At 37.2% G+C, this 27,970-nt stretch overlaps 4 protein-coding genes and 1 non-coding gene across 5 annotated transcripts in view; 1 reads left to right on the top strand and 4 right to left on the bottom strand.

Moving 5' to 3' along the window:
• The window catches only part of LOC140040614 (neurobeachin-like protein 1), a 59,553-nt gene extending 58,955 nt beyond the window's left edge, over window positions 1-598 (bottom strand). The window contains exon 1 of the mRNA XM_072086678.1: window positions 448-598. Within this exon, the coding sequence (XP_071942779.1) occupies window positions 448-527 (80 nt within the window). The 5' untranslated portion in view covers window positions 528-598. The remainder of the gene's footprint in view (window positions 1-447) is intronic.
• LOC140040617 (neurobeachin-like protein 1) lies at window positions 570-18,570 on the bottom strand. The gene is made up of 5 exons (XM_072086681.1): window positions 17,953-18,570; window positions 13,585-13,676; window positions 3,599-3,760; window positions 2,757-2,838; window positions 570-750 (listed from the first exon to the last, which is right to left on the bottom strand). Exons 1-5 carry the CDS (start codon window positions 18,007-18,009, stop codon window positions 625-627), a joined length of 519 nt encoding a protein of 172 aa, XP_071942782.1. The 5' UTR covers window positions 18,010-18,570; the 3' UTR covers window positions 570-624.
• LOC140040616 (amine sulfotransferase-like) lies at window positions 18,566-21,830 on the bottom strand. The gene is made up of 6 exons (XM_072086680.1): window positions 21,592-21,830; window positions 20,955-21,169; window positions 20,678-20,804; window positions 19,305-19,402; window positions 18,890-19,067; window positions 18,566-18,718 (listed from the first exon to the last, which is right to left on the bottom strand). Exons 1-6 carry the CDS (start codon window positions 21,737-21,739, stop codon window positions 18,600-18,602), a joined length of 885 nt encoding a protein of 294 aa, XP_071942781.1. The 5' UTR covers window positions 21,740-21,830; the 3' UTR covers window positions 18,566-18,599.
• A 216-nt stretch (window positions 21,831-22,046) lies between these two features.
• Window positions 22,047-23,026, bottom strand: LOC140039324 (sulfotransferase 1C2A-like). The gene is made up of 3 exons (XM_072084928.1): window positions 22,919-23,026; window positions 22,575-22,737; window positions 22,047-22,174 (listed from the first exon to the last, which is right to left on the bottom strand). Exons 1-3 carry the CDS (start codon window positions 23,024-23,026, stop codon window positions 22,047-22,049), a joined length of 399 nt encoding a protein of 132 aa, XP_071941029.1.
• Window positions 23,027-27,352: 4,326 nt separating this feature from the next.
• Window positions 27,353-27,424, top strand: Trnat-agu (transfer RNA threonine (anticodon AGU)). The gene has a single exon. It is a non-coding gene; the product is annotated as a tRNA-Thr (tRNA).
• Window positions 27,425-27,970: the final 546 nt, after the last annotated feature.

The raw sequence follows: 27,970 nt of genomic DNA, 5'->3' as shown, positions 1-27,970 counted from the left end.
TTTAAGCTGTGAACTCAATTTTTCATGGTAGTTTTGAAGTGTACTTTCCTATTTCTGTTCCACAAAATCAATTATTTTCTATATCAAGAGGGAGGGTAAATATTACTAAAAATGGTTTTGTTAATCGTTTGCCTAAGTTATACCACTCACTATGTAAAATTGATGGATCTGTTGATATTTTTAGATTCCCTTGCTTGTTTCCGTCACAAGGTTTTGTCTAATGTCAGTAATATTTAAATGTTGTCTTGTTATCTGTTGATTTTTGCTTGTATATAATATGTTATATTTTGCGACTTTCAACCCTGTTAATGGTGACGTTTGGTCACTGTAGGGTGATGATGAAAATGAAAAATAAAAAAATAAAAAAAATATTTGGGCATATCACTACAATATTTGGCCATATTACTAGTTTGATAGTGTGAAATCAGATTTAAAATTTCTACTTACCCTACAAGAGATTTCCTCCATGTGTGAAAAGGATCATACATGCATTCGCCTAGATGTAATGTATGCTTAACTAAATCCATGTACTTTTCTTTAGATGTATCACAGTCAAATTCAGGTATCTGTTATAATATTCAAGACATAAGCAATCAGAAAATCATTACCAACATAATTTAATTATCAAGAATAAAAAAGGAAGAGATTTCCTCCATGTGTGAAAGTGATCATACATTCGCCTAGATGTAATGTATGCTTAACTAAATCCATGTACTTTTCTTTAGATGTATCACAGTCAAATTCAGGTATCTGTTATAATATTCAAGACATAAACAATCAGAAAATCTTTACCAACATAATTCAATTATCAAGAATAAAAAAGACTATTCATTTTTGCCTTTCAGCAGAACCCAACTAATATCCAGGGGCTTTCTTTAAAATAAATCCAGGGGCCTTTGACAAAATCGTAAAATCGTAGAGTTGTTTTTGATATGGTATTTTTATACAACTCATTCAATTCCGTTTATGATTGTCCTCTTGTTGCTTTGTTTAAGTTGAATATTCCAACTCGTACTCGCAGCAAGTGTTTGCTTCACGTTCCTTGTGGTCGTGTTGAATGCACAAAACGAGGTATCTTTCAGCGGTTACCTAACACATTTAATAGGTTACTTGTTACTTGTTTGGATATTGATTTATTTTATGATAGTTTAAATGTATTTAAGGGTAAAATTGTTAAGTCAAGTCAAGTATCATTTATTATCATTTGTTTTAGGAAAAACATAGAAATTCTGTTTGCTCTGTTGGCGGAGCACAATATCCAACGGACACAACACGAACTCAAAAAACAAGAACATTACAAAAAAAAGTCTACATCATATTTAAGGCTCTAATAGATCCTGGAAAGAAACTATTTGTAAATCGTGCCTTATTGGCCTTAATAGAACGAAATCGCCGACCGCTGCGCATCAACTGGAACATACTAGAGGCCGGATGAAAATGATCATCTTTGATAGCCACTGCCTTTTTCAGAAGACGATCCGAAAATATGTTCTCCAAAGGCAGTTGTGTAGATCCAATTATACGCGATGCGGTCTTGACTATTCTATTTAGGTCACGCTTTTCATTTTCGGTAGCGCTACCGAACCATACCGTTAAAGAATACGTTATTACACTCTCTATAACTGACCTATAGAAGGACGACATTATTACAGAGTTTATACCAAATGATTTAAGTCTACGTAGGAAGTAGATTCTTCTTTGGGCCTTTCTAATAATGTTACGTGTGTTAATATGCCACTTCAGATCATTTGAAATATAAATACCCAAGAATTTAAATTCTTCTACAAACTCAACTGATATACCATTAATAAATATTGGATATTTGACATTAAGTGATTTACGGAAATCAACAACCATTTCTTTAGTCTTAGATACATTCAAGAACAGATTGTTTTCGTTACACCAGTCTACAACTCGTTTAACTTGGTTGCGATAATTAGACTCATCACTGTCATCATTGATTAGACCTACAATGGTACAATTAAATCTCTTTAATGTTGTTATCTTTGTTTATGTTTGTGTTGTTTTTATGAATACATTTTATTTATTATGTTTAGATTCAACCTGTTAGTGGCGATTTCATCGCTGTTGGTCGACAACTGAATAAAATAAAATATAATAAAATAAAATATATAAAGAGACATACTAACTATACAATATAAAATACAATATTATACAGATATTGCCTGCTTAGAGGTGAAATATAACATTTGACATCCCCGAGGGAATGATATTTGCTCGAGGGAATATATTTCCCTAAGCGCCAAGTGCTGAGAGGGGAATATATTCCAGAGAGCAAAATATAATTCCCCAAGGGGATGTCAAATCTTATATTTTACCGATATAAAAGGCGATATCTGTTATATCATATACCCAACAACAAGTAGAATATCTACTGGGTCGGTAGCTAGGCCTCCTTTATGTAATAAGCCTACCTAGTTAGGCGTTGCATTCACCTTATTTTAACTTGTTGGCTAACAGATATCGCCTTTTATATTGTTAAAATATAAGATTTGACATACACTCGGGAATGATATTATGTTCTCGGGAAATATATATTCCCTCGAACAAAATATCATTCCCTCAGGGATGTCAAATGTTATATTTAACCTCTAAGCAGTCAATATCTGTATAATACTACAGTAGAACCCTTTATTTAGGGAACAACTTTTTTACTATTAATACCGCTGTTACTCCTAAATTAAGTTACACTAAATTTGAAAATGAAAATGTACATAAATACTTATAAAATGTACCTTCTTTAAAACAGCTGAAGCGATTGGAATTATCTGGCGGAAAAACTCACACGATGCAATCAAAGCAATATTGTCATGATTTCTGAAGGGAAAAAAAAATTATCAAAATAAGAAAGTCTGGACCAGTCTACAACACTGTACACTAGATTATTCACATTATAACTTGGTTTATAATTTATAATATTTATGCTATTTTTAACTGCTCACGGAGTCACAAAACAGTAGCAACATCTGAAAATGTGGGATCAACATGTAACAACACTAATTGGCAACAATGTGGAATTAATATGTGACAAATAATATTAATTGGTGGCAATGTGGTTACAATATTAGAACATGTGTAATTTAACTACAAGAACCATAGTGCGATTGGGGTTGCTATGTACAGTACATAACTACAGTATAATTAAAATTAACATGACAATACGTCTCAGCTACTCCACAGTTGATTATATAAGTATATTATTTTTTTTTTAAGAATGTTAAAATCTGATTTTAGAAATCATGAGGTTGTGTCAATGGTGTGCAACTGTTTTGCATATTATATCTTCTTCCTATTGTTAACACATTCTATTTTATAGTATATTAAATTATAATTTTATATCCTCTGCTTTGGGTAACAACCTATTCAGGGGGACACCCCCATTACTTTTCCATGAAATGAATGAGAGCAAGGGCAGATCCAGGAGGAGGCCAAGGTAGGACATCAAATTCAGCCTTTCGTTTCACCATTTTTTTCAAAATCCTGTTCAGAGGACACTTTTTTGTGTCCCAAAGGTGTCCAATTAATAGGATTTCTATTATATTATACCATGTAAACTGTCTATATTCATATTTTATACCTGCATAGTACAATTAATACTTTGACCATATCTAGCACAAACTGTAACGTGTCATCTTTCAGGTTTTCAACAAGTAAACTTTGACTTTGTTCTAACTTGTCCCTTATTACTTGTAGAAGATTGCTTGGTAAAGTTGATAATGGTATACTATCTAGTTGAGATCTGCGAAAATATAAAAATAAAATCTTTAATTAAAAAGAAACCCTGAGGAATTACTCAGAGATTAGAGATTATTATCATGACATTGTAGAGAGTGACAAGTTTAATGGTTTCTTTTTTTTAACTTCATAATTGAATGACTTTGTTTCTCAACACTTATGAGAGTTATAAAGAGTTGTTAATGTATTAACATGAAATAATCTTTCCTAATATCAGCAGGGTTTTTTTTGTGTTCAGGCAGAGATGCAGATAACTGTATGTGGCTATATTAGTTTTGCTCTCGGTTTATTTTCTGAGTCTAGGTAGGAGGCCTAAACTAGAGGCTTCCTTTATCTTGATCCATACAAATAAAAACCATGACCATTTACACTTATTTTCTACATTAGAAATTAACCTGTTAAAACTTAGGTACTGTATCCATGTGGCAAAATATGTTACAGTGCAATCCCTCCATTTTGGGAATCCTATTAAGGACACTTTCTTCTGAAACAAGTGCCAAATATGTTCAAACAACAACATAACTACTGTTCATTAGAAACAACTTTTAAGGTGTCCCTCTTGGAGTCCCATGATCCTATTATTAGGGGTTCTGCAGTATTCCTAAACTATAATGCTTACATTTTATCAAAATATACAGTTAAAAACCTATTAAAGGGACACCTTCAGGACCCAACAAATTGTGCTCTTAATAGGGTGTCCCCTGAATAGGGATCTCTATATCTACAAAAAAAAAGCAAATTGATCTGGAATCCCAAAATTGAGAAAAATCTGTATTAATAGCGATGTTATCAATTTGTCTTTTTTTGCATTGGCATTCTCAAAAGTGACTACTGTACTGCAGCAATATTTTTAATTATTTACACCTGACCAATCTTACTTTTCAAAAGTATAACATAAACATTAAAAACAAAACCTATTATAAATTGAATAAACTAGATGGTACGCTCGCTTCGCTCGCGTACCATCTAGGTCGTGCCCACAGATGGTTCTCGAATACATAATAATTTCAGCGTTAAAAAACTGACAATTTCAAATGTACGTACAATAATACATGTCGTTTACAGAAACGAATAAATAGACACTGATTTATGTACTCAACTAAAATTAGCACCCTGGGAATTACTTCCGAAAGAGAAACTTGTCACAAAATGAGACCAATTGTTGGTTTTCAATTGTTTCTTAGAGCCAATTCATACTTAAGTTGGTTCCTACCCTACCCACCAAAGTTGTTGCGTTTAGGGCATATGATGCACCGTAGGCCTATCAGGCTCTACTATGGCTTTACAACGCTACTCATGCCAGTGAGGGAAGGGTGATGATATGGGTGGTTTAACTGCAATAATAAAGATTTGTACATAATATACGGCGACTGAAAACGCTAGCACCAGCTCATTATCCGTTTAAAAAAAATTATATCCAACCTCTGCAGCACAGATTGAAAAAAAAAATGGATCGAATTTCTGTTATGAGTATACAGTACAGTACTTTCCTTTACGACGCCTGAGGGAATAGACACTTGTGGAACGACACAGAGATTGGAATGTTCCATTCATCGCAAATCAATACATTTGTATAAACGTATATTAAATCTATCAAAATAGTATTTTTTTAAAGAAAATCGGCCTGTCTTCAACATCATGATACTGTACTCGAGCTGTTCAACCGGTTTTCAGCTATTAAAAACAATTATCGTAGGAGGAGATAGGAAAATGCGAAGCCTCCTCGAATTTTTGTGGCGGGTATTTTTCAAGATTGACATCCATTAGACAGTGTATACCACGATCGGAAAACACCCCTATTTGGGGAAAATCGTTGAACCTAAATTCGTTTTAATCGTCAATAACTAATTATCTAACTTAATTTAATTAGTAAACAGGGTTACTTCAGGTGGTTAAAATCAGTACCGAAAGTACGAACCAACTTTATATACCATCGAGTAAAAATTCTAAAAGTAAGGCGCAATTTACCGAATTACACAAACCAACAGTGGTGTTGGTAGTCTATGAGTGCCGCTTACCTGGATAAACCAACATAAGCCTCTCTCTCCGACGAGAGGTAAACATTACGAAAAGAAGAACATTAATAACATTAATTTTTCCCCACCCCCGTCGGATAATGGATCAGTCCGCCACCAGTACGCCCTCAAGTGAGACACACCCACTTATCATCGTCATCATTTCTCAAGACCACCTGCCTGAGGGGACGGTAGGGAGGGCGTTTATCCAGGTAAGCGGCACTCATAGACTACCAACACCACTGTTGGTTTGTGTAGTCTATATCGTGCCTAGCTTACCTGGATAAACCAACATAAGCCAGTGTAGCACCGGACTAGAGTCTAGTCGGAGGCGGGAGGCAAGGTAAACATTGTCATACATACCTAGTGTCTGGGCTTCAAGATTGAAGCCACCACCGTAGACTGGTTTGCGGAGGTATCCGACAGGTAGTGGGAAGTGAAGGTGGACTGTGATCGCCACCATGCCGCTTGCAGGATGTCTGGAAGGGGCACCCCAGCAAACAGCGCCCATGAAGCGGCTATGCCACGCACTTGGTGCATATGTGCCGGAGGAGGCGTATTTGTGGAGTCGTAACCAGCCCGGATGGCTGCCACGACCCAGTTTGCCAGCGTCGACCGAGCAGCCGGTCGGAAGGGTGCAACTGTCGATATGAACAGATGTGACGCTGAGACCCGAATGGACTCTGTGCGTTTGATGTAAAACTTTAGTGCCCGCACCGGGCACCAAAGTCTGTCTTCCTCAACCCCTGAATATGCAGCAATGGTGGGAATAAACACAGTCGGCGGCGAGAAGTTCAATGTCTGAGATTTTGCAAGGAAATCTTTCCTAAAAACCAACCGCGCGCCACCCCGTTCAAACCTGATGTGCCCTGGCTCCAGAGAAAGAGCATGCAGTTCACCTCTGCGCTTGCACGAGGCTAGTGCAATCAAAAAGGCAGTTTTGAGAGTCAGGTTGTAAAGTGATGCCCTACTCAGGGGCTCGAAGGGTGGACGCATAAGAGCGGCTAGGACGACATTGACGTCCCAACGTGGAATCAGGGCCTTAGTAGGAGGCCGTTCTCGAAACATCCCGCGAAGCAAACTGGAAATTGCAGGGGATGAAGAGATGGTCGAGCCGTCTTTAAAATTCGGAATTACTGCAGCCAAGGCAGACCGATAGCCGGATACGGTGCGAACCTGCAGACCTGACTCAAACAGGTAATGTAGGAAAGCGCAGACCTGGCCCAAAGTCACTTTCATAGGGTCGGTCTTCTGGCGCTTGCACCATTCGAAAAAGTGTTTTAATCGGCTATTGTAGACAGCAAGAGTGGATTCCCGTCGGGATTTCGCCGCGAGGGCGGCCGGACCATCTGGAATGCCTGAGTCTCTGAAACGATCCCTGACAATGGCCATACAGTCAGGTCGAGGGATATGAGGTTCGGTAGAGCAAACCGAGCTCGGCCCTGCGTCAGCAAGTCGTTCCGAATCGGAAGACGTAACGGCTGATCGTACAGAAGGCCCAGAAGCAGTGGAAACCACGGCTGCCTGGGCCAATACGGCGCTATTAGTAGGACTCGGCATTGATGGCGCTGAATGTGCGTCAGGACCAGTGGCAGTATTGAAATCGGTGGAAAGGCATATGCCCAAAGGTTGTCCCATGGTATGGACAGGGCATCCACCGCCCACGCATGTGCATCCCGATATCGACTGCAGAACGTCGGGAGCTGCGTGTTGCCTGACGTCGCAAACAGATCTACATGGGGCCGCCCAAAGTGGTTGAAGATCTGGGTGGCGATTATTGGAAGAAGACGCCATTCCGTAGGACGTAGAAGTGGACGGGACAGTGCGTCCGCCACTATGTTCAGACGACCCGCAATGTGGGCCGCTGACAGTTGGATGTTGTGTCTTATACACCACATTAGCAACGTCCACGTGTGGCAACATAGCGTGGGGGACCGTGTACCCCCTTGCCTGTTTATGTATGCCACGACGGTTGTGTTGTCGGAATTGACGAGAACATGGCGATTTGCCAGATGGGGAAGAAGAGCCTCCAATGAGCGCTCGACTGCCCAAAGTTCGAGCAGGTTGATGTGGGCGCGCGTCTCCTCGGGCGACCAGAGGCCGGAGACGCGAATGTCCGGAGACGGTATGTGACCGCCCCAGCCTACTTCGGATGCGTCCGTTTCCACACGGACATCCGGAATTGACCTTTGTATAGGTGTGCCCACAAGTAACCTGTCTTCCACGAGCCACCATTCGAGATGCGAGATAATGAACGCATTCGTTGGAACCACCTTGTGTAGAGAGTCTGATCTTGGGCGGTACGCTGCCAGAAGGTGCAGATGTAGAGGCCGCATCCTTAACCGGCAGAACGGAACGAGGGCGACGAAGCTGGCCAGTGACCCCAAGGTGCGTAGCCAGTCGTACGCCGTCGGAGCCTGAGCATTGATAAGATGTAGCACTGCAGTTCTTGCCTTGGCCACACGCTCGATGGATGGGCACGCACGGCCCGTAACCAAATTTATTTGGGCTCCGAGATACAGAGGGTTCTGAGAAGGGAGAAGACATGACTTCTCCTCGTTTATTATGAACCCTGCTTGTTCCGTCACGAGGCGGACAAAAGATAAGCTGCTCAGCAGCTGGTCCCTGGACTGGGCCACGATCAACCAATCGTCTAAGTACATGAACACTCTGATGCCGTGTTGATGAAAGAACGCCGCCAGGGTTCTCACTAGACGAGTAGACACTCGTGGGGCCGTTGAGAGGCCGAACGGCAGAGCTACGAATTGGTATACCTGATCGTGAATGCGGAAGCGCAGCCAACTCTGGTGTTCTTGCGCAATAGGCACGTGAAAGTACGCGTCTTTCAAGTCTATTGTGGCTGCCCAGTCCCCTCGTCTTAGCCCCAACAGGATAGATGAGACAGTCTCCATCCTGAACCTGCGGGGCCGGATGTACCGCTTGTTCAGACTTTTGAGGTTTAGGATGGGTCGCCAATCGCCCGATTTTTTCTGGGCGAGGAAAACGGTGGATTCGTGTCCCGGGATCGTAAGTTGTTCCTTTTGAACATGCACCACAGCTCCTTTCTGGAGCAGTGCTTCGAGGCCCGTCATGAGCGCTTGACTCTTTTCCGGCTCTGACGGAATCCTCGTGTGCCGGGCACCTCCGCTCACCGGAGGGCTCGAGAATTCGATACGATACCCGTGAGTCACGGTGGAGAGAACCCATCTGTCTGTGGTCAGGGTCTCCCAAACCCGTGAAAACCGTTTCAAGCGACCCCCCACCTGCCCGCCCTCGCTTGGAGGGACGGGCGTCCCCGGGCCGTCACCGGCGCTTCACATTATAATACCGGCGACCACTCCTGTTGGTGGCGCCTTTGCCACCCCTATTTCGCATTCCGCGAGGGGGGTGTGAAGCCTGTCTTGATGTAGAAGCCTGACTTTGCATAGGCTGAGCCGGTGGCGGCGGGGGAGGCTGCATCTGCTGAGGAGCAGCAGGGACAGGCGGCGGTCGTGCGGCTGTCCCTGAGCGTGAATTGCTAGCTCGGCGTTTTTGCGGGAAGCGCGCTCTTGTCTCCCGACGAGCTTCCCTCTCACGAGCCCATTTATCCTCCTTCTGTGAGAAGGAGCCAAAGAACAAGTCCTGCGCCCCGAAGGAGTCAGACGTAGTAAACCTACGGAAATCGGTCGGTGCGATGTCAGTTGCACCCAAGACGTTAACGCGACGGGCCGCGGCCGCAGATAATGAGATCGTTGCCTGTTGATCAACAACCAGGCCCATGATCTGCTGTAGTAGAGCTATCACGTCCGAATCGCCCTGGGGCGGATGTTCTGGATCAGCCAGAAAGGATAGCAAGTACCCGGCCATAGAGGCGGCTCTAAGCGTCTCGCGTGCGGCCCTGTCGACGGACGTAAGGACGTCCTCTGTCCGGGATTCCGAAGGCTTCAAAAAATTAGTCCTGGACGGGTCCAGGTTCTGGTCCTCACGGACCCGTTCCTTCGCTGCCTCCGGGACGCTTGGCGCCGCGATGTACAGTTCGAATTGTTTCTGCGGCACCGGAAAAGCCGATGACAGGCTATAAGGCATAGGCCTACGAATCTTGGACTCTTTTGCGATCAGCTCCACACGTTCCACAAGTTCTGGATCGAGAGGCGTAACCGGGCACGAAGATACCTTCTTAAAGGGCGTGCGTACGCCAAAAGTGGAAAACCGCTTAGACGAAGGAGTATGCTTAGGCTCGCGATACGTGAAATCGACGCCGAGAAAGGACAGCACCGCGGGGACCGTCCGCATAACTAGCGCCTGCAGACCTTCCTCCCCTGGCCCGGCCTGCTCTCGTAAGCTATCTCTATCATCGTCAGAGAGCGAGGCCATCGTCCTGTCACTATCGTAATCCCTTTGCCGGACGGACGAACCATCGAAAAACGAGGTCTGCTGTGGGCCAACATCAATGTATGGAATATGGGGAGGAGGTCTAATCTGAGAGGGTACCTCAGGCTCATCCCTCGGCAGAGCTCTCACAGCTGCAACAATGGCTTGCAGTAACCCCGGAGAAAACTCATTCACCCCCGGAACCGCAGAGGCCGCAGCCGGTGCAGGCATATCTGGAAGGCTAACTTCCGGCGCGACGACAGGGGGGCCTGCCGTATCAACGGCACCCACCTCCGAAGGTGGTGCCGCTTCCGTGCGCTCTTTAGGCTTAGGGAGCGATTTGAACTTGGACGGTGTCCAGCGGACACAAACATCGCACGGCGACAACTCGGTACACATGCGGCAATTTATACACTCCAAGTGGCGGTCCCACTTCACGGTAGAGCGGGGACCCCTACATTTAATACAGTCCTGCTTAGGCATGGTGATCTAACAGACCTACTTTTCCCCACTAGCCTAACGAACAACAAAAGATCTTCCAGTATTTCTATCCAGGTGAAACACACTGGATAACGGCTTACAACGCTAAATTTTAACTCCTGGCAACCAGCCAAGGGTAACGATTCTAAACGTATCCACCACAAGATAACGATCTACTACACTTAGCTTCGTTTTCTTGCTCTATTCTTCTCTTCCAGTCTACAGTATAAAGGTCTTTATCGCAAATTCCTCAGGAATTCCAGGAATGTGTTCAAAAAGACGTACGTACACAACGACGTTACGAAAAGAAATGATGACGATGATAAGTGGGTGTGTCTCACTTGAGGGCGTACTGGTGGCGGACTGATCCATTATCCGACGGGGGTGGGGAAAAATTAATGTTATTAATGTTCTTCTTTTCGTAATGTTTACCTCTCGTCGGAGAGAGAGGCTTATGTTGGTTTATCCAGGTAAGCTAGGCACGATATAGACTTTGCCCTTACGTAAATTTATATATAGATACAAGAAATGCATGTAGTTTGCTACCTCCATTAAGAAACCAAGTTATGTAAAAGCTGCTACAAGTTTGTTTGTAATCATAAAATCTGCTACAAGTTTGTTTGCAATCAGATTGACCCCACACAAACACGTAATCAAAAGTAAACATCAAACCTACTACAAATGCTTTCATTCATTTACTTTACATTCACAATTGATGATTACTACACAAACAAAAGGATTTATTTACTTTTTATCATATTCATGTAACTGTAAGTTTCACTTTTAAAAATGACCATGTTTGGCACTGGTATTTTATTGTTTTTTTGCGAGACTATAGTAACCCTCAAATAGTAGTGGAGTTGTGGCTTGGTGGTTATGATGCTTGGCTACCACTCCTAGGGTCCTGGGTTGAAGTCCTATCATGTGTCAGGACAAAATTACAACTCACTCCCAAAGACTTGTAAAAGACTTTGTTTTATGTAGAGCATCTCGTGTATATGTTTGTCATGTGAACCTCTGAGGGTCCCTAATGATCAGCAATTGCTGGATAGATCACTCTCATTAAATATAAAATATATATATATATTACATAGCCTATGTAAATACGTGAACGTGATTGGTTGAAACTGCGTCACATGACTACCGCTGCGAGGATCGTTAATCGTATATATCCTCGAGAACGATGATATTGACTGAGTAATTTTCATGTGCAACACTCGCGTTTGCCGATAAATAAACAAAAGTCATCTACTGGATCTTGAACTCGGGATGGAATTGTCACTCCATCACAAGACAACGCTTCAACCGCTGCGCCACGGAACTTGCTTGAAGAAATTAATCTTTTAAACTATTTAAGCTATGCATACATAGCGCCCTCATTTGTTGTTAGTCCTCCCTAAATGTGATGAAACACCGTTTGTGATTGGTCAAAACTCACGGTAGTAACCTAGTAACTAGTACGCGCTGAACATCCGGCAATTCGGCTCCTCGAAGAGAAGAAGACGAATTGTTTATTCGGCCAACCTGATTATAATATTATTATTAATAGGCTTATTGATGGAAATTCTTCTGTTAATTTAAACGACCTAGGCCTAAGTGAATATTTTATTGCCAAGGAATCATTAATTAGTAATTATCTGTATATTATTCTTCGCAAGGTACTGTAAGGTGTCTAGGCAGGCTTGTTTACATACATAAATACAAATACTATATAGGTAGGAGGCCTAGCCTAGCTTCACCCAACCCAGCAGACTTGTTCTTGGCTATATAATATAACAGATATCGCCTTTTATATCGATTAAATATAAGATTTGAAATCCCCTCGGGAATGTCAAATCTTATATTTAACCTCTAAGCAGTCAATATCTGTGCAGAATCTGTTTGGGCTTTAGCCTATTCTCATTCCTGGTTGTTTTTACATTGATGACCGAATAAATATTATTATTATTATTATTATTATTATACAAGGCGGTATAAATAAGAGGGAAGGAAGAAACAAGATGAAGCAAATTTTATGTACTGTGTGGATTCATTCATTCATTCATCAGTGGAAAATTACTTCCATTTGATTGTAATTTGCATTATAAAATATACATAGAAATTATGTTCTCTGAGATGTACAAAAACAGATAAATGAAAAACTAACAAAAACAAATACAAAATGTCACATCACTCTTGTATGGTATTGAGGAGGGTTAGAAATAAAACCATACTCATGCATTTATGTTAAGTCAATATTACCTAATAACCAACTAACATCTTATTATATATTATATTTGACATTTTAACAAGGCAGAAAATCATAATCTATAATAACCTTAATAAAAGGTTAGAGATTTACAGGGTGGTAGAATGAGTCTTCTTGGGTAAGGACTATAAACTACATGTCCAGTGTACACAAAATGATTGTATGTGCTTTTAATGAACATCAGTACATTTTTTGTACACCCGGTGTACTAGTTCACACAGCCACTGTCATGGACAGATGAGGAAGTCCACAGCTATGAGCAATGATTGTTGAAATGAAGATTATTATAATTATTATCAAAATTGCAATTTCTCAATCTTGTTGCTCACACATATCAATTTTGTAACCTTTATAATATTTTCTGAATTTATTAGAAAATCATTCTCTTAAAGATAAAATTACACAGATCAAATGATCGGTAAGCAGGAAAACAAAAATCTAGAATCTATGTTATTCTGACCATTTACACAAAATGCAGAGTGGACAGCTAATCGGGATAGATACAGATTCTATGTGGGACAAACATGCGGTTTCTTCTTACCATTATTGCTCATCTGTGTGAAGTGGCTTGACTCCAGAGTCTTCGCACAGATACAAAATTGAATAATACTTAGTTTAAGCTTAACATTTACTATTCCTGACTAAAGTCTTCATCAGTACCTGTACGTGATTATCAGATGATAACATTGTATACAATCATACTGGAAAGTATAAATAGAAAGGGTGCATACATACCCTTCCTGTATGTGTTTGAACTGTAGGTCAATGGAACCATCAAAGTGTTGAAGTAGATGTTTTAAGTAACTCTTAAAGTACTCTACATCTTGCTGTGAATAAGAACAAAAAAATACATTATGAATAACAATACAAATTGTTTACACCATAGAGATAGATTAAATATTCAAATGAATTATAAAGTAATGAAGAATTTGACCATGGATGTTTCTTAATGATACTAAACTGTATTATTGAGACTATAGTCATGGAGTTATAATAATAATAATTATATTTATTGGTTACTCTCCTTTAAAACAGAGGAAACTCTACAAAATTATAGTTACAAAATGTAAGATCAGTGGCATAATGCAGGCCTGAGAGCCTCTGGTTTACAAACACAAAGTGGCCCTCCAATACTGGAGGCCTTGGGCATTTTTAGCCTTTTCCGACATATTTTAATGCCTATTTTATCTTCTGGGCACTGCTCAGGGGGCTCCTAGGTTTAGTCACTGAGTGGTCATCATACAGTAGCCGTTATGCCAACTGTGCAAGATAACTCACAATTGGTGATTGTTTTTTATTAATTCTGATTAATTATCCATGTTCTGTCTTTATGATGTGATCACTTTCAGTATCATAATACTGATTTTAAAATTGAATCACAGATGTAAATGAAATAACATTTTAAATATGATGTTTGGGATAATGAAGTTATTTGAATTTAAAAGAAAATAACGAACTTCATCATGTTTCTTATGAAAATGTATTTTAGACACAGTTGAACTAAGGGACAGCGTGACCTGCTGAGTACGACAATTCAATACCAGTGTGCCCTAGCGGTAGTGGAAAAACATACAGTATTAGGGTGGTTTCGCAATCTTACGAATACGATAACGAAAACGTCACACATTTGTAAAACTTTTGAGCTGATCCCCATTTCATATTCGTAAAGCGTATTCGTGTTGACGAATATCACCAGTCATATTCATAATACAAAACGAGTATAGTTTTTGATCTATTTTGCACATTTTGCATTTCAATCAGGAATGGTTCATGATTATAATATAATTATACTTTTAATTTTATTGAAAGTAATTTACTAAAGTAATTTACTAAAATGCTTTGATGTTACGCTAGGCCAAGGCAGCCAAGCACCAAGCAACACGTACAGTACCTGCGCTTCGCTCAAATTTACCGCAGTCATATTTTGGACGACGCCCTCAATATTTCGTTGCCATGCGAAACAGATTTTTACTGGCTTACGAAAAATGAATACGTGTGCGTGACATATCCGTTTTCGTTATCGTATTCGTAAGATTGCGAAACCTCCCTATTGTCTTTCTTTGGATGTCCTAATTAATAATAATGTAGAAACTATAATTGATTTCCGTGGGATTCAAGATAGTTATAGTACAAAGCCTAGAATGTGCAAAACAAACAACATAAATGTGAAATGCAAATTAACTCTTCGAGGAGAAATGCTATTGTCGGTTTATCCAGGTAAGCTAGGCACGAAATAGACCACTGAATTATAATTATACTTCGAAGAGAATACTGTAGGCTATCACATTGTAAAGCTGGTTTTTCACTAGGTGAATTGTTTATGTAAATCATATATTCATATTTCCATCTTCCAAATCCCTTTCTACAACAAATTCTAGTTATAATTGTTTCTTTTTATGCGAATCGAATAATTGTTGTTTACACCATGAAATAGATAATTCCCGGATCTATTATTCTATATATTGTTTTAACATATTAAATCCAAAACTTACTGATTAGAACAATAAAAAAAAAAATTAACAAGGAAAATATTTCAATATTGTTTAAATAAACAAGCACGAATGTGCGATACTCGGGGTAGTACCACAAAAGAAGCTGTAATGACGTCATAAGACGGGATGTGACGTAACATACACATCAATAATCTCGCTACTAAATAGTTTATACGGCTATACGGTACCATCTTCGAGACGTCATATGGCTGCATCCGGTTTGAAATTTTAAAATCCGTATCTATAGCTTTGAGGACATGTCCCTGTAGTATATTCATGCCAAATCCCAGCTCAATACTACAACGAATAAGGGAGGAATAGTACTTTATAAATCGCACTTTTTACTCAATAGTGTTGGATGGAAAAGGAGAAGATGAGAGAGTCCTTGAGTCGGGTACCCCGAGTAAAAACACATTATGAATAACAATAGAGAATTTTTAAAGACAAGACAAAAGATTATCTATAAATTAATCAAGCATTTTGAGTGCATTAACTATTTCCAAAATACAATAAAAAGTACATTATGAATAAACCAACTTGTAATTAATAATCTGAGTTGTAATCATATAACAATTCATGACAGTAATATTTACAACATAAAGGTCATGAATAATAGTAAATGAATAATTAACTGATTGTAAATAATCTAGAGAAAATACTGTTTTTATCATTTATACTGTAGGAAATATTATATTAAATTTAAAAAGGTTTCTTATCTTAATTAAGTGTGTGGGCAGTTTTTCCCGATGAAGTATTGAAATTCAGCAGTTGAGGTCTCCTTAACATGCTTTTTTTCGAAAGTCCGACATTACCTCACTGAAATAGATGCTGTTTCCAATTTTTAATCTTTTTATCTTTTAAATTTGTATATTTATGAATCAATCCCTTATACTCATTTTGAGTCTTAAGATACTTTTTTTATAAGCTTGTACAAATGTTTTACTTGGTGCAATATTTTTTTGTATTTGCTTTAGTTGCCCCTGACCATTGTGCTCTGTTTCTGTTCTGTATCTGTGTTTTGGTCGAATAAATAAATGAAATAAAATGTATTAATATGTTAAACATGTTTATGTAGTCGCTGCTGCAACATACTGTAACAGTCGGCTTTAATAGTAATTTTTATGTTTTTATCCGAGAACTTCCTTATATGGACTAAACAAATTTATTAACACTCAGTCAAGTGTCTAGAATTGTAAAAGGAGAAGATTACAGATGGAAGAAACACCCATTGTTAAGTAGTTTATTTTTCTATAAAAATGAATATCAAAATATTCTTGCCAAAATGTAATAGGGGGAAGAAAGGAAAGGGTGTTTTTAACAAAATTAAATACTGTGTGCTTATTTCTTTTCCCAACACGCAAACAAATCATTTATTTATTCATTTAAATTTCATCTTCATGGTATGCTCTTATTTTAGCTACTTGAGAAAGTACTTTGAAGGATTTTATTATAAAGATTCTCTTTACAGCTGATATTGATAAAATACATGGTGCGAAATTTACAGAAAGACATTACAGAAATTTACTATTATACAAATAATGAATGTTTTCATAGTGTAATGGTAAAAATAATGGCACGGTGAAATATAACCTTTAATCATCAACTGAATGAAATTATTTGTACCATTACACGAATACAAAATATTCATTATTTGTTTATCTATTATCTATCTATCTTTAAATAGATTCCAGTCATTTGAATCAGAATGCTGTTGACATTCAAAAGTAATAGTATAAAAAAAATATTTTCCAAATGCGAAAACATTTTTTAAAGTACTATTGAACGACCGTTCAATAGTGCGTACTATTGCACAGCATGTGACCCACAATCATTCAATCAAATGACAGGAATTTATTTAGATGTTATATAAAATCTATTAAAGTATCATATTTCAATGCAACAGTTACAAGTTAATAACCTTAGAACTAAACTAACATGTATCATCACTGTAGTCGAGGGATATGGAAAAAAAAGGCTAGGTCTTGCCCACTTTATAATGAATGCTAGTCAAGTCATCCCATTGCAAAGTCACCCCATACAAAGTGGCCCTAATACAAAGTGGCCCTAATACAAAGTGGCCCTAATACAAAGTGGCCCTAATACAAAGTGGCCCTAATACAAAGTCACTCACGAACGAGCTATAATGGGAAGATACTGTTCTGTAGGTAGTGGCGAAGGTCGCAAGCCAATCAAATGTTGCTTTTAGAAATAGAAAGGTTATCCCCGTTTGGCACATGGTTACAAGACTGATACAAGACCCAGTCAGCATAGGATAGGATAGGCTGATAGATATACTATACAGTAACATTAACTGTTTTAACAAAAGGGGCGACTTTGTTTTGTCGGGGCAATTTTGCGATGGGGTGACTTGACTGGATCCGTTTGTTAATATAGCCTAGGCCTACAGCCCTACGGCCGCCCTAGCTATACCTAAGCTAGCTATCTATATAAATTTAGTCTCTATTTAGTCTCTCTAAAATAAAGGCTAGGGCCTAGGCCTTTTAGGGCGGCTAGGCCTAGGCTTAGGCTAGTTAGTAGGCCTAGCCTAGAGGCCTAGAAGGCTTAGCCGGATTGCCTCTCTAATTATTAAGAACAATTTATGACCACTAACCTTTTGCTTGAATAACAACCAGAGCTGATAGAACTGCTCATCATTTTTCAAGCTCATGATTACAGTTCGGTAATAAAGTACATTAACATTGATAAGTTTGCATTTGTAGGGCCCTACCTAGGCTAGGCCTACACAAAAAAACAAAATAAACAGCACTCGTCTCGATCTCGAACACACACACGGCCGGCACACGGAACTAATTTATAAATGCCGCCCTCTATAGTTTAAGTATCTTGAACTTTTTAGTATTTTCCAGTGATTTGCTTACAGCTCACTGGTATTTTCTTACCTCCGCCAAGGAGGTATGTATTCGATCGCATGTGTTACTTGGCAAAATTTTGCCAAGTATAGTATTTACGTTGTTTGTATGTTTATTAGTTATTATTCTGAATGTTTTTGTGTAGATAGGTATATATATATTTGGAGGCAAATTCTCGACCACTTTTTAGTATTATTTTCAGACCTGCTAGTGTTAAAAGATAGGAGACAATTTTCAAAAGCCGGCGAGCAGTCTTAAAAATTGTATGCTATTAACTCAATAACTAATTGTTATTATTACAACTAAAACTTTTAAAAATAATGAATTATTTTAATTAAACTATTATTTCTAAATATAAGTCTATAAAATAGTTTTTAACATGTTAATTTTAGGTTTCAAATACAATCCGTTTTGCTAGCGCCGATCCTTCCATTCTCTGGTTGTAAATTGCGTCAAAACGCTCATTTTGAGCGACAGTAAAACGAGTCTTCCAGTCTCCAATGACACCTACAGTATATAATAAATAAGTTATAAGCATATTTAATAATTGAATAAAAATGTATTATACATTATATTGAAAACTTCTGCAGTGTTTCTAATCGCCTCACGATTATTTGCAGTATACTGAGCCATTGGCTATGAAAAGCCATTTTCCATTATAACATTAAATAAAATTACCTTTCCGCAGCAAAGCATAAGTTCGTTCGCCTTTTTCTTTTTTTAGTTGAAAAAATGGGACACGATTGTTCGCTTTCATGTTAGAAAATGATGTATTCTGGACAACTTTATCCACTTGTTCCTCTGACAAAGGACGAGACAGAAAATCAGAGATCCGAACAACACATCCTTTGTGATCCTGTAAGAATGTCAAACATTATTCATGTGGGATTTAAAATTATGAATTATGGTATTTAACAAATGTAATATTACTTTTCCAGGAATATTTCGCATTTGCAACCCTAATTTTCATTCTTTATTTTCGTAACTTTGTCCTAAAAGTTTAGTTGAGAATATTTATACACTAGTCGAGATCAGTTTAACGTATAGCGAAACTTGAATAAAAATTACACTAAAAATAACCAACTAAACTCACAAGTTTCATTTCTTCGTAAGTTAAGAACAAAAAGTTCTTTTTATCTCGATGGTTTTCATAGTACGGCAGATTGAAATCAAACCAATTTCCATACAACACTGAAAATAAATAAACGCATTAATTGAGTCTATAGGCCTAGGCCTATATAAAATAATTTACGTAAGAGCAAAATTCGATCAATCGCGCGTTACTTCTTCTAGAATGTTTACTTGATGGTATATAAAGTTGGTTCGTACTTTTGGTACTGATTTTAACCATCTGATGTAACCCTGTTTACTAATTAAATTGAGTTAGATAATTAGTTATTGACAATTAATATAATAGCTGAAAATCAGTTGAACAGCTCGAGTACAGCATCATAATGTTGAATACAGGCCGATTTTCTTTTAAAAATACTATTTTGATAGATTTAATATAGAATAATAGAACATTCCAATCTCTCAGTCTCAATATAATTATTTGGTTTAACACAAGTAGGTAAATGTATGGGTCCTTGGGGATAAACTTGAAATCTTTAGATATAATATTGCAATACTTTGACAATACTGTAAATACATATTATTAACTATTTTTGGTCGCCATATGAATCGAAAATGTCTTACTGTGAGTGTGGGTATAGGCTCTACTGGTAGATAATATAAACATATATGATATACAAATAAACTTTATTACTGACAGTTGCCTCTCAACGTTTGTATTAATTAATAATTACTAAAAATATAAACGTCGTAGTGGTGTATCGCTACACCTACTTTACTATCAATCGACTATGACAGCAGCAGTTTTAACAAAGTATCAAATGTTTTACTGTATTTAGTGGTATGTTATTTATAGGCCTATAAAACATGAAACATATTTCGTTGGAGTGGATAAATAATATATTTTAAAATTTTTCGTCTTTGTATCCATCCTCTTCCCTATCCCTCAACCCTAATGTTATATACAAAACACAAATTGGGTTCGTTTAAATTAGTCCAAATCAAAAAATTGGACTAATTTTGTGACAAGTTTCTCTTTCTCTCAATTCCCAGGACAAAATGTAGTTGTTATGATGTATGATGATGATGTCACTATGTTATCATACATCATATGGTTTTGTATTATTATTGTATTATGTAATCATGTATATTAGTTAAAGAGCTTTGTATCTGTAAGCTGTATATGAACATTTGTATACGAAAACGAATAAATGCATGAATGAATGAATGAATGAAAATGGTAGTATTTCCAACTTGTATATAATTTTAAGTCTGTAAACTTATGTGATGCATTAATATCGGTACACATTATGCACTAAAAGCTCGTATTAAGTTATTTAATTCTATACAATATAGGCCTACAACATACAGAGATCGAATTGTAAGTTAACTTACCGTCAGCCTTTAGAGATGCTTCAAAGCAGCTATCCCACTCCTCATACTCCTCCAACATCCTCCTTTCGGATAGAAAATGCCAACAAGAAACAGCACTGTCCTTTGGATTTCGTATCACGAACACCACCTATAAAATCAACAACAAATTATGGAATCCTATGAGGTTATATTGAAAATTACTTTGCGGCGGCGCACATGAGTCGGTTAACGATGAGGAAAGCCGCGATATACACGACTAGAAAAATAATAGAAGCTAACATAACATCAATAAACTTACCTTTCCTTTTCCTTCAAATACCTGTTTTGGTAGTACATCAACTCGAGCGTGCGTCATCATTACTCTTGGCTTTTCTGTCGAAAAACTGTCATATTTCTTGTAGTTATCACCAAATTCGATTGGCCCCTTTGGATCGCTTCCATAATCTTCCTTAGCGTTATCTTTGTTTCCCTCACACACAATATTTCTCACCAATTCTTGCGTCCAATGAGTGCCTAAAAGGAAATCACAGGAATAACTGAGTGAAATCTGTTTTTCTAAACAAAGAAATCAACGTATTTATTTACTACGATTTAGCTCGGACTGATTCGAGTTTTAGCCGGTACGTTTCACAACCATTCATTCATTCATTTCAGAACATTTCTTTCTCTTTTCTTTTCTATCTACAGAATTTGTGATAAAAAAAATTATAAATAAGAGCGGCGAAACCCAAAAAGCGAAAACTTGTGAAGGACTGCCAAAAAAAAATAGGGTACAATTTAATTTTTTTTAAACCGAAGTAAACAAATGAAACCGATTAAAAATATCAATGACATTTGAATTAATATTATTTAGGATTCAGTGATTGTATGTGGATAATAGATGCCTTTTAGCTTAAATGAGAAAATTAATTATACAACTAAAACAAAAAACTTACCAGCTTTTATATATGCAAGTACAAAAACATCATCCTCTCTTACTTCGAAATTGTGTATGTTATCAGGTGTGTCATCATACACATGCCGCGGCCATTTAAAACCATTTATAACATTTACACCTTGATACGTTTTTGGTTGGTCTGTCATAGTGGTTTGACTGGAAGTACGGTTCTGTGAGTCAAAATATTATTTACTTTATAATGTAGGCCTACTCCGAGCCAGTGTTGTTGTACTACAACATAGGCAATGGCGGACAACCATATCACATCATAATGATTAATGACAGTAGTATTATTTTATCATTTTCTTTTATTTTATGACCAAGTGATGAACCAATTGAAATTATTATAACTCACCTGATATTATTATCATGCATGTTTAAACTAATTAATTAGTTTTATTAAACTCTATTATTTCTAAGTTTAACCGTATCAAAGTTTTTTAAATGTTGATTTCAGATCTCAAATACAATCTTGCTTGCAAGTTTTGCTAGCGCCGATCCTTCCATTCTCTGGTTGTAAATTGCGTCAAAACGCTCATTTTGAGTGACAGTAAAACGAGTCTTCCAGTCTTCAACGACACCTACAATAAATAAGTTAAAGGCATAATAATAAAGTATTTTAATTAAATTGAAAGCAATGCCTAATCGATGAATTACAGTTACTAATTTATAAATTACTTTAAGTGACCATATATATTTACATCATTTTATTTTCTAATTAATACACAGTGACGTTGAATTACTATCTAAAAGATAATAATAATAATAATAACTGGTACTTGATATAGCGCATAATGCTGAAAGCCTCAATGCGGTTTACATAGACAGAAAAATTTAGAAAATTAAACATTCAAAAGGTGGGTTTTGAGGAGAGATTTGAAGACACTGGTGGAAGTTGCCTGACGGATTTCAAAGGGCAACGCATTCCAAAGAGAAACAGATGCCGAAAAAAAGATCATTTTCTTCTATGAATAAAATTACATTTCCGCATCCGTTTGCTTATTTCTCCGTTTCGTTGAAACGATGTTGGATTTTTTGCTTTCATGTTAGAAAATGTTGTAATTTCCACAGCTTTATCAACGTGTTCCTCTGACAAAGGACGAGACAGAAAATCAGAGATCCGAACAACACATCCTTTGTGATCCTGTAATAATTTTAATCATGGTCGGATTTAAAATTCTGGTTTAACAAACTGTAAAAATGTGAATTTTCGAGATGCCAAAAAAAATAAAAAAATATATATCATTTAAATGAAAAATTAAGATAAGAAAATCGATACAGAGAAATCAGAGGCCTATAGTTTACACGACTTACCGTAATCAAACAACAAAACTCATAAGTTTCATTTCTTTGTAAGTTAAGAACAAAAAGTTCTTTTTATCTCGATAATGTTCATAGTACGGCAGATTGAAATCAAACCAATTTCCATACATCACTGAAAAATAAACGCATCAATAAAGATAAAGGTGAGTCCCGTGTTCATTCTGAACGTAGGGGAATAAGCTGTTAGGAGCTCATTGTACTAAGCCTCGGCATTGGGCATATGTGGTAGGGTGGCCAGTTCCTTTCCACGCCGCCTTTTTTCTCCCTAGTATTTTCAACTAGGTATACTCATTTACAGCTGAGTGGACGTATCAATATCTGCCTTATATTACTGATTTCTTTCCAACTCTCCTTGACAAAGGAAGGTACAGATACTTGAGCTACGCCGCGATCAGTCTCTAAAGTTTGTTTTAATTACAGCATGTATTCCTTTACTTGAGACTCAGTATTCTCCACTACGTGCTGAGCTAATTCTAATTCACACGGCGTTTCACTTACTGTCAGACCTCAGAAATGTTTCAAAAAAAGTATCCCACTCCCCATATTCTTCAGTAACCCGTTTTTCTTTCACAAAATTCCAACAAGAAACGGCAATGTCCTTTGGATTTCGCATCACAAACACGACCTATTTATCAATAAAAAAGCATGGGCGCCGTTTACCGTACCTAAAGAGCCAACAACAACATCGGCAAGGGTTCGAGGCCGACTCGCTCCTAGTTCTGGTGGTGGAACAAGTCTTCTCGGATAAGGACTATAAACCGTAGGTCCAGTGTACACAGTTATAACCTGTGTGTACTTTAAAGAACCCAGTTCATTATTCGAAAAAGAGTAGGGGGTTACCCCGGTGAACTGGTTCACACAATAGCCCCTGTATCAGGGGGATTACCACCTATCTGATAGGACAGTGATTAATTCACTATTGGTAATCCTTGGCCACATTGCCTAAAGACATAAAATAAAATAAAATAAAATAAAATAAATCTTACTTTCATCAGTTACATAATTTAGGCTATGGCTCCCTGAGGCACCTCTTATAAGTATGAAGGAAAATTAAGCATTTAAACCATCAATGAATTTAATTTCCCCGTTCCATTTCGCATCTTGTATTGCCTGGTAACGCTCCAATGTTCTCCTCAATTAAATAAATATTATACTGTGGGCCTATAGGCATAATATCTCATTGCAATTAAATTAACTTACCTTTCCCTTTTCTTCTAATGCCTAATGTTTTGGTAGTGCGTCAACTGGTGCGTGCGTCATAATAACTCTTGGTTTTTCTGTTTCATATTTCTTGAAATTATCACCAAATTCAAGTTGTCTATGGGGATTGCTTCCATAATCTTCCTTAACATTTTCTTTGTTTCCCTGACACACAATATTTCTCACTAATTCTCGCGCCCAATTAGTTCCTAAATGAAAACAGTAACTTGATCTTGTTTGCATCTCTTAGCAGCCGACGAATGAATCGGTTCGAGTCCGATGAATTAAATAAGAACAAACACCCACCAGATTTTGGATATGCAACTACAAAAACATCATCGTCTCTTATTTCGAAACTTTGTTGTCTTTTAGGGGTGTCATTATGCACCTGCGGTGACCATGTAAAGCCATTTATAACATTTACACCTAGAAACGTTTTGTCTGTCATAGCTGTGCCACGTGGTTTTCATGGAAGTACGGTTCTGCGCGACGTCAAAATATTATTTAGATTATAGGCCTTCTCCGATCTAGTATTGGTCTGCTATAACCTAGTACAGTATAGACAATGACGGATACAACCATAATTATAAAATATTAATTACGGTAGTATTATTTTATCATTTTCTTATATTATAGCGTTTTTGCAGGATACATAAGGCCACCGGCGGTTAATAATGATTTTATGACCAAGCGATGAACCTGGAAACAATGGTCAAACGGTGCATTTTTTCAAAATTAATTTATTCAATTAAAATTATTATAACTCAATTCATCTGATGTTATTATAACGCATGTTTAAACTAATTAATTAGTTTATTAAACTATATTATTTCTGAATTTAAACGTATCAAATATAGTTTTTCAAATGTTGATTTCAGATCTCAAATACAATCCGTTTGCTAGCGGTGATCCTTCCGTGTTCCAAAAAAGGTCGCACTCTTCATATTCTTCTTGTGTAACTAACCAATATCAAATTAAAAATACAGAGCACATTTTGAGAATTTGACATTTCGATCTATTTAATTTTATTTGATTATTTTAATCATCAGACTATGCCCATTCATTGTTGGATAAAGCCAGCATTTCCATATTTTCCCGCCACGCAGTCCTCATCAAAATTGCCGTGTCTGTGCATTGGTGATTTCTCTTCATTTCCGCTCCTCCTGTTGGTTGCCCGGTTTGTGAGCCTCTTTGTGCATCTATTATGTTCTTGTTATGTGTCCTGCCTCTCTATTTCATTTCTCTGATCTTTTATATAATATCCCTTGATGTTTGTGTTTGTCTTATTTCGGGGTCACGAAGGTCAGTCCCGTGTTCTCTGAACGTAGGGGAATGAGCTGTTAGGAGCTCATTGTACTAAACATCGGCATTAATTGGTAGGGTGGCCAGTTCCTTTCCACGCCGCCTTTTTTCTCCCTAGTATTTTCAACCAGGTACTCATTTACAGCTGAGTGGACTGGGAGTTGTCGGGAATTGAACCCGGGTCTATCTGTATGACAGTCAAGTGTCCTAACCACTCGGCTATCCAACTCCTGATAAATAAAGCATTATTTGTCCATTTCTGAGTTGTTGTTGTTGTTGTTGTTGTTTTTGTTGTTGCTCCATGCAATGATTGTTATTATGCACTGGTCATTGATTATTGAAAATCATCAATTATAAATCGAAACGTTGAATTCTCAAAATGTTTTTAATGAGTTAAACACGTAGAAATCTTCTGGCTGTTCTAAAAAGAGGTAAATATCATTTTAATAGTAGCTGAGCTTTATCGATACGTGAACCTTTTACTTTAGAAGTTACTTTTTAAAATAAAAGCAGGGAAGATTCACTCTTCCCTGATATAAGTAAGAAATAATAATTATCCGGCTCTACACTACAGCGGTTTGTTTCTTTTCTGTAATATAACTATTAACACATTCTTCTGTCATTTCCTCCACCATTACAATAGATTGTATTACAAGATTGAAGGCTTAGTCTTATTAAATTAAAATTATTGGCGTTCATGGCATCTTTATTTTCTTATTATTTGTGTACAGTATTCACACACTTTTTGTTGTATAGGCCTTAGGACCTACATTTATATAGATTTAATACCGTGTTAAGAATATTCGTTTACTGCAGTAAAGGAATTAGTGTAGCCAGTCTACCTATCTAAAAAAGTAACCATTTAGATACTGTAAATGCTATCATTAGTACCTTAGTCAAACTTTTGTATTCTTCTTTTTTTGTTTCATTTATTTTGGCTTGGTGAAAAGGGTAGTTAAAAGGGAGGATATTTTATACTTCCTCTCCTGACGAGTTTGTAGCTGCTCTACCCAAACAGATAGACACAGTTTAGTACGATTTCAATCACGTCTTACATTGCCATGTTTAATTTATACATTGTAATTAACATATTATTTCAAAAATTGTAATATATATATATATATATATATATATATATATATATATATATATATATATATATATATATATATATATATGCCCCTAGTTAAATTTCATGCATTTCATTCATATATATAAAAAAAAAAAATAAATAAAAGAAAAAAAAAAAAAAAAAAAAAAAAAAAAAAATAGGGACTTTCGCCAATGAGCTATGCTCGACGCGATTATGAGATCATGTTCCGAATATGAGCACTGTTTCTATAATTTACAGTATGATTTATATATAATTTACACAGTGCTACGCAACATCATTGATTTACATATACACAATATTATTTAAAAAACCGTTGCGAATTAAAGTTGGAATTTATTCTGACTTGTTAAGCCTCCACTGATTGTGAGGGCGTTTGTTGTATGAGAGAATGTATCTGGTGGGTGAAAATCTGTGATAATACCATACATGGCTCTGTGGTCTAGTTGTATGATACTCGCCCTGTAAGCGAGAGGTTGCAGGTTCGAATCCCGCCAGAGACATTTTTTCATACAACTAAAAAAAAAAAAAAAAAAAAAAAAAAAAAAAACGGAACTTTCGCCAATCAGCTATTGCTCGACGCGATTATGAGATCATGTTCCGAATATGAGCACTGTTTCTATAATTTACAGTATGATTTATATATAATTTACACAGTGCTACGCAACATCATTGATTTACATATACACAATATTATTTAAAAAACCGTTGCGAATTAAAGATGGAATTTATTCTGACTTGTTAAGCCTCCACTGATTGTGAGGGCGCTTGTTGTATGAGAGAATGTATCTGGTGGGTGAAAATCTGTGATAATACCATACATGGCTCTGTGGTCTAGTGGTATGATACTCGCCCAGTAAGCGAGAGGTTGCAGGTTCGAATCCCGCCAGAGACATTTTTTCATACAACTAAAAAATACGGAACTTTCGCCAATGAGCTATGCTCGACGCGATTATGAGATCATGTTCCGAATATGAGCACTGTTTCTATAATTTACAGTATGATTTATATATATATATATATATATATGAATGAAATGCATGAAATTTAACTAGGGGCAACTGACTGACTCTTTGAGTTATAGGAATTTTTTTTGCTTTATAGTTTCTCCCTGACCATTGTGTTTTGTTTCTGTTCTGTATCATTTTAATTTTATTGGTCGAATAAATAAATGAAATGAAATGAGAATAATATTTTGTTGTAAGATACAAATGAAAGAAAATTATTATTGAATGAATTGTCACAAATGAGTTACAAATAGCGTCGACCCAGTCAGTAATTGTTTAATGTTTGTTTAGGTCAGAGCCATACATATTATGGCTCAGCAGCTCTGAGATATATAAATTGCGCCCTCTTTTTTGGTAAATTTTCGACCACTAAAAATTAACAGGAAGTCTTGGTTTTTTAATGGACCTTTTAATGGTGGTGCCTCCTAGCTAGG

This window comes from Antedon mediterranea, chromosome 2 (genome assembly GCF_964355755.1).
Source record: "Antedon mediterranea chromosome 2, ecAntMedi1.1, whole genome shotgun sequence".
Lineage (NCBI taxonomy): Eukaryota > Metazoa > Echinodermata > Crinoidea > Comatulida > Antedonidae > Antedon > Antedon mediterranea.
The sequence above is the reverse complement of the archived record's forward strand: the minus strand, read 5'-3'. Positions and strand labels throughout refer to the sequence as shown.

Coding starts and splice junctions, on each gene's coding strand:
- LOC140040617 (XM_072086681.1), bottom strand. CDS start 18,009: ATGAGCTTGAAAAATGATGAGCAGTTCTATCAGCTCTGGTTGTTATTC. Junction 2,839..3,598: donor GTATTAATTGTACTATGCAG/GTATAAAATATG, acceptor TTTTCCCTTCAG/AAATCATGACAATATTGCTT. Junction 751..2,756: donor CTTCAGCTGTTTTAAAGAAG/GTACATTTTATA, acceptor ATATTATAACAG/ATACCTGAATTTGACTGTGA.
- LOC140040616 (XM_072086680.1), bottom strand. CDS start 21,739: ATGACAGACCAACCAAAAACGTATCAAGGTGTAAATGTTATAAATGGT. Junction 20,805..20,954: donor TATTTGAAGGAAAAGGAAAG/GTAAGTTTATTG, acceptor TTGATTTTATAG/GTGGTGTTCGTGATACGAAA. Junction 18,719..18,889: donor TTATGCTTTGCTGCGGAAAG/GTAATTTTATTT, acceptor TATATACTGTAG/GTGTCATTGGAGACTGGAAG.
- LOC140039324 (XM_072084928.1), bottom strand. CDS start 23,026: ATGTATGGAAATTGGTTTGATTTCAATCTGCCGTACTATGAACATTAT. Junction 22,738..22,918: donor TGAAACTTATGAGTTTTGTT/GTTTGATTACGG, acceptor AAATTATTACAG/GATCACAAAGGATGTGTTGT. Junction 22,175..22,574: donor AAGCAAACGGATGCGGAAAT/GTAATTTTATTC, acceptor TATTTATTGTAG/GTGTCGTTGAAGACTGGAAG.